Source organism: Lutra lutra, chromosome 3 (genome assembly GCF_902655055.1).
Source record: "Lutra lutra chromosome 3, mLutLut1.2, whole genome shotgun sequence".
Classification (NCBI taxonomy): Eukaryota; Metazoa; Chordata; class Mammalia; order Carnivora; family Mustelidae; genus Lutra; species Lutra lutra.
This window is the reverse complement of record NC_062280.1, coordinates 101,668,099-101,680,134: the sequence shown is the minus strand read 5'-3', so window position 1 is coordinate 101,680,134 and position 12,036 is coordinate 101,668,099. Positions and strand designations below refer to the sequence as shown.

The window sequence follows — 12,036 nt, the reverse complement described above, 5'->3', positions numbered from 1 at the left end:
TTTGTGCACCCATCCCCTTCAAATTCTAGTACCTTATAAATGGCTCAATGAAGGAGCAAATGGGGACTATATTCTCAAATGCACTGCCGGGCTTAATAACCTTCACCACTAGGCAATATCTGCATATAAGTAGATCTCTATGCCAGCCTTTTCCTAGAATCCAGTAATGGAAGTGGAGCCAACTGCACTGTCCACTTTGATGACTGCAACCAAGTCAGTGTTTATGACGCACAGGGCAATGAATTGGGGTTACCAAATTCTATCTCTTGGCCAAAAATTTTGTAGATAGGTTATCACAAGTCTCCTGAAAGACCAAATATGCCTACTTCTTCTCTGTTCTTCCTACCATCCAGAAAGTGAGCATATAATGATTACATTAAGTTTCTAATTGTCTTAGAAATTTGCTTCATCTATTTACTACCACCATTCTCATATTTTATTTTCATCAAATTCTAAATATTTTATAAAATTCTCTAAGAGCTTCTAGAGAAAAACTCAACTGTGACAAAGTACCACCTACATTTTTTTTTACTGAATAATTGATAACTAGTTTCTTTGCTTTAAGAAAAGTTTATATTAAATATTCATAAATTTGGGATTTAAAATGTAGATAACATAATTCCAAAAGAGCATGCATTATGTTGATGCATGTTACACTACTATGAGTGTCACTGAAAATAAAAATGAGAGTAAAATGGTTTAATAATGCAGGACAGTTCTGAATACATCAATATTCATTATGTTATAGCTTGTCATTGTTTTTATTCTCAGTATCTAACAAGAAAATCCATTACTGACTACAAGATCAAAGTTGGTTTTTTTTCCCCAATTTCATTAAGATTAAGTAGTTCACAGTAACATCTACTTATTTATCTATTAGTAGATTCAGTGTGCTTATGCTTCAAATGAGAAAAGGTTTAGCTTATTCACAGTCCTTCTTACTTTTTCTTTCTTTATTCAGCAAGTATTTATGGAGATTTTGTTATAACTCATATTAGGCATTTAGTTTACAATGGGGAACAAAAATGAATATTCCTCCTGCCCTTCTGAACTTAGGAAAACAATACAAAAATAACTGTTTAAGTATTACAAAAAGATTACACTTGACTTAAAAAAAATATATTGATATGGTGGTTGGAGGAGATGATTTTATAAGTTGGTGATTTAAGCTGAGGTTTGGAAAAGAAGCAGCCTTCACCAAAGAAAGTAGTTAAGAGAATTCCATTTAGAAGGCAGGCTCCTACAAAGACCTTGTGAATATGAGAGCTCATGTGCCGAGAATGGAGAAGGAATGGACAAAAATTTCAGTTTCAGTTGTGAGAGTGATATGGGTAGGGGCAACCAAGTACACACTTTGCAATGATCCCTCGGGCAGCCTGCAGTGTGAAGAGACTGGCATGCACCTGAGGGGTTCAGCGCAGTCAGACAAGAAAGAGGAACCGTACTTCCTAGTTTGATCCTGGATGCTGTTTGTGAAGCGGCAAAAAGTAAACTGACTTGAGATCTTTGAATGTGAAACTGAAGAACGTGGTGATGAATAATATACAGAATAATAGTCTAATAATATGCAGAAAAGGATAAGAAAAGCTTAAAAATGACTGCTAGGTTTCTGATTTTAATAGCTGGATGGGTAATTATGTCCTTGACTTCTAGGATAAGAAGAGTACATAAGACTAGCATATGTTCAGTGTGGACCTGTGGAGTATGCAGTCACTTTTATACATTTAGGAGAAGATGCCACAACACTTCGCTTTGCAAAAGATAGTGATGGAGTTACTAGTAAAATGGGTTCAGCCATATTCAGATAATTTACTTGTGTTTCCTTCTGAAATGTCCAGTATAAGCCAATGTTGTGGAGGCATTTGGTAGTTACTCTATTGTGATCTAGATTCCAGCTTCATTTATATCATAAACTAGCATCAATAGCTAGGATATATCTAAAGAAAGAAGCATTCATCTAAATAATCTCCATATAAACAATTTATGTGAAGGTCTAGCCAGTTTTCTGGGCAATTTGAGCAATGCTGATGGTTTCCAGCTTTAATGGGTCACAACTTTTTCCTTTTTTCATCTACACAAAAGTTTACTTATATCAATGATACTGAAAAACGGATCCTAGTAGTTATTCTGCATCTTAAGCTCTAAAAAGAACAGAATTAGCCTTTTTATAAATTATGTCATAGAAAAGATAAGTCATAAGTATTTTCATGGAAGAGACTCAAACATGGCAAAGCCTTAAAGTAATACTGAGTTATTCTTACACAGCAAACAGGTAAGTAGAATGAGCACAACTGCCAAAATGTGACATAAAGCAACCTCCTATGCCATACCTGTTTGGAGAGCCAAGTATCTGATGTCATCTCATATTTCTGAAAAGAAACAATGAACTCCATGAAGCTTTTCTAAACACCAAAACGAGCATGCATCAATGTAACTTTCTTTTTTTTTTTTTTTTTTTTTACACATAATCCTTTAGGCATTTTCTTTTCTCTTCAACTCATGAAATACCATGAGACATCCCTGTTGTCTCTACTGATTTCAACTGAATGAGTAAGTACAGAATTGGGATTAAATGATAATTTAATTATAAAATCTTTCCTTTGGTGAACTCCTTTAGAATTCCCAGTAGTATGTCACCAGGGACAGAAGATCATTTTCCAGTGCTGTTTGATTACCTCATTCAAACTGTTTTGAACCACCAGGCACTGTCTCTTTTCACCTCTAGGCATCACTGGGAAACAAAATTATTAAGTCCTTCAAAAGAACTGGGCAAACAGCCAGGAATAAAATGAAAAGGTAGATGTTCTTTCAACATTCAATCCACTCTCCATCACAGTCATTTTCTTTTCTTAAGGAAAAAACAATGAAACATTTGAAAGGACAAAATTTTATGTTCCATTAAAGTAATCTTACAAATGATCAGAACGAAGATCATATTTCACAAAGCAAAATGAGATGAATTTAATCTCAAGTTAAATATGTACAGATACAATAAATTTACTAGTACTGTTTACATACAGGAACTTGGGAAAATCTTGTACTTTAAAAAATGAGTCTGTAATAAAAATATTTAAATGAGGGGCACCTGGGTGGCTCAGTGGGTTAAAGCCTCTGCTTTCAGCTCAGGTCATGATCCTGGGGTCCTGGGATGGAGCCCTGCATGGGGCTCTCTGCTCAGCAGGGAGCCTGCTTTCCCCTCTCTCTCTATCTGCCTGCCTCTCTGCCTACTTGTGATCTCTGCCTGCCAAATAAATTAATAAAATCTTTAAAATATTTAAATGAAAACTAAATTACAATATATTATAAATTTTATCTATATGCAAAATATATATATATTTTAAACTTATTATTTATAGGGTTTTTTTTATACCAGTATCCTCTTTTAAAGCCATATCAATACATTATAATCAAATACTGTCTCTTTTCAGGGCCTGTTTCTATTGTTATTTATTTCACTAGACTTTGTTACATATAGATATCAAGAAAACATCTAAATTATTCCTTGATTTTTCTATTTGCATCTCTGCAATAACCATCCTTGGTAATATGAAACACAGACACACAAGAAAATATATTGGTGTCACTTTTCATTAATATTACTAAGTTTTGCTAGAATCCCTGGAAGTCCAAAGTTTCACATGCATTTGCATTTATTTGTCTTATTATTTCAATTATGGTAGAAAGTAAACTCTTCTTTAAGTCCATAAATAGATTAGAAATAGATTAGAAATATAACAGTATCAATAAGGTACCAAATCAATAATATGACAGGGTTCCTATATCTATTTTCTGCTGAAGCATTTTGATACATTCTTGCCATTACCTATACAGATTATCATTATATAGGAAAGATGACAGGCTTTCTCTAACTAGAATGTATACATGCCAATTTCTAAGTAATTTATTATCAGCTGAATAAGAAACCGTTCAGAATACTTTAACAAATAAGTGGTGAAATACTAGCCAACCTATCAGATGAAAGATGATGACTGAAATAAATTTTCTAATAAATACAAGCTAAACATAAAGAGCACTAGTCAAATCCAGTAAGTAAATGGCTGACTCATCAACTTTATCTCCACATCCATGCTCACCACTCCAATCAAAGACAAATTTCTTCCCCCTTTCCCTTTTATAGACCATTTAAAAACTATGTTTTAATATTGGAGTATAATTTATATATAGTGATATGTACAGCTCTAAAGTGTGATGAGTTTTGACAGATGTATTTATATCCCATCAAGATATAAGATCTTTACATTTCCTCACATGTTCTCTCATGCCCCTTCCCAGAGGCTCCAAAAAGGCAGTCACTCGTCTGAAATTGTTCCCCATAGATGAGTCTTGCCTATTTTAGAAGTTCAGATAATTGAAATTATGTATTATGTAGTCCTTTGAGTGGGACTTCTTTCACACCACGTTTCTGAGATGCACTCATCTTGCTGGGCATATCAGTATTCTGTTTCTTTTTAAATTGCTTAACAGAATTCTGTTGTACAGATATGGCTCGTTTTGTTTATTCGTTCTTTGTTAATAGATAATTAGATAGTTTCTAATTTTTAGCTACTGTAAAGTAAGCTTCTCTAAAGATTTTTTTTTTTTTAACAAATCCTTGGTGGACACAGGTGTTTTTTCTTTTCCAAATATCTAAGAATGGAGTTACTGGAGTATGGAGTATATCTATATTTATCTATCTATACACACACATATATATGTAATATACATTATAATATATGTATGTTTTATATGTGTATGTTTAACTTGAAACTGCAAAATCACTTTTTAAACTAGCTGTATCATTTTACACTTCTACTCATGAAGAACAAGAACGGCAATTTTCTACATCCTCATCAATAATGTCATTTTTTGTTGTTTTTAGTCATTCTAATGGTATATAGTGTTATCTCATTATGATTTAATCTATGTTTTCCTAATGTCTAATGCTGAATACTTTATCATGCATTTATTACTTCCATTTGCACTTCTCTTCACATGTTTTGCCTTTTTATTGTGTGGTCTTTTCATGATTGAGCTGTATATATTTTTTTTGTTCGATACACATTTTGAAAATATTTTTTGCAAAAATTTTTAGCTGTTCATTTTTTAGCTGTTTCTTAACAGTGTCTGGTGAGAAGTTTCTGATTTTGACGATATCTATTGTATTATTTTTTTTCTTTTATGATTAATGACTTTTTGCCTATTCAATATAGCAAATTTATATCCCATATTTTTTTTAAAGATTTTTTTTTTAATTTATTTATTTGACAGAGAGATCACAAGTAGGCAGAGAGGCAGGCAGAGAGAGAGGAGGAAGCAGGCTCCCTGCCGAGCAGAGAGCCCGATGCGGGGCTCGATCCCAGGACTCTGAGATCATGACCTGAGCTGAAGGCAGCGGCTTAACCCACTGAGCCACCCAGGCGCCCCTATATCCCATATTTTTATCTAAAAGATTGACAGTATCATCTCTTAGCTTTAGAATAGCAGTTTATCTCAATTTAATTTTAGAATATGGTATGTGATAGATGTCAAAGACCACTGTATTTTTCATTCAGTTCTTAACTGTTCCAGCACCATCTTTCCCCCTTCAGATTGTCTTGGCGCCTCTGTTAAACATCAGTTGATCAGGGGCACCTGGCTGGCTCAGTGGGTTAAACCTCTGCCTTCGGCTCAGGTCATGATCTCAGAGTCCTGGGATCGATCCCCGCATCGGGCTCTCTGCTCAGTAGGGAACCTGCTTCCTCCTCTCTCTCTCTCTCTCTCTCTCTCTGCCTGCCTCTCCACCTACTTGAGATTGAAATAAATAATATCTTTAAAAAAAATCAGTTGATCATATAAATACAGATCTATGTCTGCAAACTCTATTAGTTCGTTGATCTAGTTGTGTGTCCTTATGCCTCCACCACAGTCCCTCAGTTTCTGTTGCTTTTTAGTTATTCTTGAAATCCAGGAGTGCAACTTCTCCAACATTTTTGGTTTTGTTTTTGTTTTTTAACAAGGTTTAATCATCAGGTCTTTTGCACTGCCATATTCATTTAGAATCAGCCTGTTTCTACAGAAATTCCCAAATCTTCTGGGAATTCGTGTTGTATTGAAACTACAGTTAGTTCACTCTGAGTAGAATGCCACCTGTAATATTCAGCCTTTCAAGTCCAGCATGTGGTATAGCTTCTATTTATTCAGGTCTTTCTTAATGTGTGTCAGAAATGTTGTAGTTTTCAATATGGGGATTTTGCACACTATTTGTTAAATTTATCCTTATGTATTTAATGTTTTAAAAATTTTAGTGGCATTTTTATTTTTCATTGTAATATTATGAGTATATAGGAACACATTTTGTTCTAAAAGATTAGTTCAAGAAACACCTGCATAGCCTTTAGACATATTCCTCATTTATTTATATTTTGTTCCATTTGCTTTATTTCTATATCTCTCGATATAGAAACAAAACCATTTGAAGAAAGGGAAAAGCATATTTTTTTTTCAAAATCAATTAAAAGTTGTTAGAAACATACTTTTTTTTCTAAATAATTTGATAGTTTAGAGGCATTATATCCATTCACCCCTAAATAATTCAGTAAGCATTTCTTAAGAAATTTATAGTATCCTGTATACATACATGGTTTTTACAGTAAAATAAAAATCAGGAAATTTAGCAGTTTAAGTTGGTACACTGACTTGTGAATTGTGACCCATTCTAGGGTGGATTTTTTTGTGTTTTTTGGGCGGGTTTGTTTTTGTTTTTGCAGATGTCTTACTTTTTATTCATGTAATAATGACAACTACAAATAAAGAGAATTTTATTTCTTCCTTATCAATCATCATGATATTTATCCCTTGCCAAGTTATTCTGGTTAGAGTCTCTAATAAAGTTTCCACACTACAGTGAGAATGTAGATCTTTACCTTATTGATGACATGAAGGTAAGGAAAGTGTTTTACCATAGAGTATAACTTTGAGGTATTTTCTGGGGGTATTCTTTATCAAATTAAGGATATTTTTCTATTCATTTATATTGAAAGTTATCAAGAGTAAATATTAAGTTTTGTCAACTGCTTTTTATTTTTCATCTACTGAGATACTTGTTTTTTTTTCTGTTAAAATAATGAGTAACATTGATTGGTTTTCAGTATTAAACCAATCATAAGTTACCAAAATAAACCCCATTTAGTCATAATGCACTCTTCTCTATATTGCCATAGATGATATATCAATATGTTTAAGGAATTTTTTGTATACATGTGCATGAGATGTATCAGTCTAAATTGTTCTCATAAAGTCCTTGCCTTGATTTGGTAATAGGATAATGCTATGCTTATAAGATGAATTGAAAAGTTTCCTTCTCCACTTTCTGGAAATTGTAAAAATGGTAAAATTTATTTCTTTTTTTTCCAGTTTTACTGAAATATAATTGACATATAACGTTGTATAAGTTCAGGGTGTACAACATAATGATTTGATACATGTATATATTATGAAATGATTTCTGCAAGTTTAGTTAACATCCATTACCCAAAGTAACTACATTTTTTTCTTTATGTTGGGAACATTTTAGGTTTACTCTCTTAGCAACTTTCAAATATACAATGAAGTATTGTTAACTATAGTCATCATGTCATACATTACATCCCCAGAAATTATTTATCTTGTAACTGGAAGTTTGTACCTTTTAACCACCTTTACTCAATTTCCCCACCCTCACACCTCACAAACACTAATCTTTTTCTGTTTTTATTTTTTATTCCACATATAAGCAAGATCATACAGTATTTGTCTTTACTTCACTCATAATAAATGCCCTCAAGGTTCCTCCCCTATCGTCACAAATAACAGGATTTCTTCTTTTTTTATGGCTAAACAGTATTCTAGTGTGGGGTGTGTGTGTGTGTGTGTGTGTGTGTGTGTGTGTGTGTGTGTGTGTGATTTTCTTAGTCCATCCATCCATTGATGGACACTTGTTTTGTTTTGTTTTACCCGTACTGGCTATTGTAAATAATGCACTGCAACAAACATGGGCTTGCAAATATATCTTTGGACAGTGATTTTATTTCCTTCAGATACATATCCAGAATTTGATTTGTTGGATCATATGGAAGTTTTATTTTTAATTTTTTGAGGATCTGCAATACTGTTTTCCATAGTGACTGTACCAACATAAATTCTTACCACAGGGCACAGGGTTTCCTTTGCTCCACTTCCCCACCAGCAATTCTCTCTGGTCTTTTTTGATACTACCCATCCTAACAGGCATGAGGTGATTAATTCAGTGAGGTTTTGATTTGCATTTCCCTAACAATTAGTGATGTTGAACACCTTTTCATATTTTTGGAAAAATGTCTATTCAGGTCCTTTGCCCATTTTTAAATTAGATTATTGGGGGTTTTGTTTTGTTTGTTTTTGTTTTATTTTGCTATCTAGTTGAAGGAGATATTTTAAAAATACTTTAGATATTAACCCCTTATCAGATATATGATTTGCAAACATGTTCTTCCATTCCACAGGTTGGCTTTTCATTTAGTCGACTGTTTCTTTCACTGTACACAAGACTTTTAGTTTGACAGTTTTGATTTATTTAAGTTATCATTTAACTTTTAGAAAAAATAAAAACTAGAAAATATTTTTATTTTATTTTATTCATATGTTTGTCATTTGGAGCACCTTTCCTTCCTTCATTTAGATTTGAGGTTTCATTTGATGCTATTTCTTTCAGACTGAATTACTTCATTTCATGTTACTTAAGCAGATCTACTTGTGATAAATTATCTCAGATCTTATTTATCTGAATATGTCTGTCTTCATTTTTGAAAGATACTTTCAGAGTATACAGACTTTTGGTTTACACTGTTTTTCTTTCACTTCTTTAAAAATGTATTCCATTGCTTTCTGGCTTCTATCATTTCTGATGAGAGAGAGGCAGTAATTTTCATTATTCTATTCCTCCATATGTAACATATTTTTCTCTCAGGCTCTTTTGAAACTTTTCTCATAATCTTTGGTTTACAATAATTTGAGTGTTATGTGCCTATTTTTTTTTCTTTGTTTTTATTCTGTTTGGGATTTGCTAACTTAGATACATGGGTTAATGGTTTTTCTTCAAATTTGGGATATTTTAAGTTATTATTTCTTTTTTTGTTTTTCTGCCCCAACATCTCAAACCTTGCCTTCTGTGTGTATTACATCCCTCATATACAACAGCTCAAATTATTACATACGTAGCTTAGGCTTTGTTCCTTTTTTTTCCCCCCCTCAGTCTTTTTTCCCTCCAGACTTCAGTTTGGATTGTTTCTATTCCCTGACTACAACAATGTCCAATTTGTGTTTAATCCATCCAGACATTTTTTTCATTTCAGATACTGTTCTCTTTAGTTCCTGAAATTCCATTGTTTTGTATTTTATAGTTTTGTTTCCCTACTGAAATATCTCATCTATTTATAAATTAGGGCCACCCTTTAATTTGCCAAGAATCTTTCAAACAGCTTTAAAAAAATTCTGTACCTGTTAATTCTAACATCTCTATTCTGTGTAAGTCTGCTCTTATAACTATTTTTGAAGGGAGGTAGGCAGGTTGCATTTTCTATTTTTCTACATGTATAGTATGTTTTGATTGTGTAATTGATATTTTAAATTTTTAATTCTCCATTTAAAAGAGTAAGCTTTGTTCTAGGAAGACAGTTAATTTATAGGCATGTACTTGATCCTTTCCAGCTTGATATAAAGGTTTACTGTAAAGAGTATAGAACAGCCTTATTTCTAATGCATTTTTCTTTCTGGGCTGTGAGTTGAATGCAAAGGTGCTCTAGTGAGAGTGCTCTAGTTTTTGCTGTTCAGCACTCCAAAGTCTCCAAGCATTACGAAACCTGCAGATTCTCTATTTGCTTCTCTCTTTGTGAAGTGTGTCCTGTACTTGCACAGTTAAGCATTGAGCTAAAGTCTTTTTTTTTTTTTTTTTTTTTTTAATTTTAAGAGCTAAAGTCCTAAGAGGTCCTTTACATAGATTGCTGGAGCTCTTCTCTCTATAGCTCCAAATCTTGTGGTACTTATCCTGCAAATTTCAGCCACCACGAGAGCTTCAAACTGATTCTCCCTGCCGACTTGGATCAGTGATACCACTGAGCTTTTCTAGGACTCCATTAGCTTGCACTGTGTGTGTGCCCTACAGAAAGCTAGGCTTATCTTATATGTTTACATTATTTCACTTTTTATGTCCTGATCCTGCTATGGTCCAGTATCTGAGAGTAGTTGTTTAATTCATTTTACATAGGTTTATAGTTATCTACAGCAGAGAGGTTAGGCTGGCAAAATTTACTCCATCTTGTCCAGAAATAGAAGTTTGAAAACTCTGTTGTTAAGTAACTGGGAATACTTTACTACCCACCAATACAGGCATATACACAATAACAATTACAGTATACCCTCAGTTAAGAACTTTAAGAATTACATATAGGATTTATTGCAGAGCTTATAAAAACTGATTAGAGAAATAGAAATACAACCTGCTTTCAAAACACAATGGTTCAAGGAACAGTTTTTTTTTTTACTCTTATTTAATTTTATAAAAGAGACACTGTTCATTATTTTAGAAGACTAATCTGAACTACCAAAAAAAGATGGAATTACTGGAATGTGGTTGAAGAAGAAAGGAAAAACATTCCACATTCCTAAGTTAATCAAACTCAAAATATGGAGAAAAAGATGTATTTGAGAATTAAACTAATGTGGTTTAGACTCCACTTTATACTATAAAAGAATTCATTTTTTTTACAGTTTGGTCTTTTTTTTTTTCCTCTTTTGTTTATCATCCATATCTCTCACTTCAAAGTTTGGATGATTTATGGATTAAAGTATATACTTCCAATAGAATGACTCTTTCCCAACTACCTCTGGAGGTTAAATATTGGTCTTTGTACAATGGATTGCCTGATATCCCTTTGAGAGTAGCATAAAGTACTTCATTTTAACCATAAGAGAAAAGCAAATTATACTCACTCTACTGCAGGCGCCAGTGGTAGTCTCACAGACTGTGAGGATGGAGATATTCTGAGGCCGATTTAACCATCTGACCACCGTCTTGGTATTGCTTACCCATTTAACCATAGTGATATAATATTCTCTAGTTGGGAAACAACAACAACAAAATTTACATTTAGAGCCAGAGAACCTGTACAGTACTAATAACATACACTTGTTATTTTATATGCAAGGATAAATGAAGCATTATAAGGATGCCACATCATATTAATTTCTATTTATGTACACATACACATCTGCTATTCTGAATACTCCCACATAAATACAAATATGTGTGTGTATGTAAACACATGTGCATTTACATACCCATGCAAATGTACCAAGAATTTGAGAATAAATATGAAAGTGATTGATATCCCAGAAAGGAAATCCTTGGAAAAATAAAAATAATCAAGATAATAGACATATGAATAATTTTTAAACTGTGTATTGATTAGCACTAACGTGTAATAAGCATAAATTTTTAAGCTGCATTTTATTTTTGTAAAAAGTAAAATCAACTAAAAGGCAAAACTTATTCTTCACTTAATAATTATTTCTTACGCATGATCTCCATTTTATTTCACTTTACCCATGGGGACTTGCATGATAGAGCTATTAGTTTTTATTTAATTTTGTGTGTGGTCTTTCTCAGTTGTGAGTCAAGGGCCAGTTCCAGTCATATACATCATATGTTCATATATACACATATGCATATATATATATTAATTTTTTAAAGTCTTCTTTATTTGAAACAGTTTAAAACAAAGAAGGAATTAAACTGATGGAGATGAGGGGCTACTGAATTTTCCATATAGTGAGGACGCTAATTACTGGAGCCTATGATGTTCTCAGGCTATTTCTAGATTGGGAAAGCTTATGTTTTTCCCTATAGTTAGTTTGTATTTCTTTCATTGTAGATTCTGTGATTGGAAATTTACATACTATATCAAAAAATCCCTCAATCCACACAGACAAAATGCAGTAGTCAACACTGATTCAATTTATGATGAAAAGAAAAAAAAAAAAAAA

The 12,036-nt window shown here is 32.7% G+C and overlaps 1 protein-coding gene across 7 annotated transcripts in view; it reads right to left on the bottom strand.

The window, feature by feature from the left end:
* The window catches only part of DPP10 (dipeptidyl peptidase like 10), a 1,393,698-nt gene that overhangs the window by 73,371 nt on the left and 1,308,291 nt on the right, over nucleotides 1–12,036 (bottom strand). For all 7 annotated transcript variants that reach the window (XM_047722550.1, XM_047722553.1, XM_047722549.1 and 4 more), the window contains 2 exons: nucleotides 10,984–11,107; nucleotides 2,331–2,369 (listed from right to left, as the gene is read on the bottom strand). In XM_047722550.1, the coding sequence (XP_047578506.1) occupies nucleotides 2,331–2,369; nucleotides 10,984–11,107 (163 nt within the window). The remainder of the gene's footprint in view (nucleotides 1–2,330; nucleotides 2,370–10,983; nucleotides 11,108–12,036) is intronic.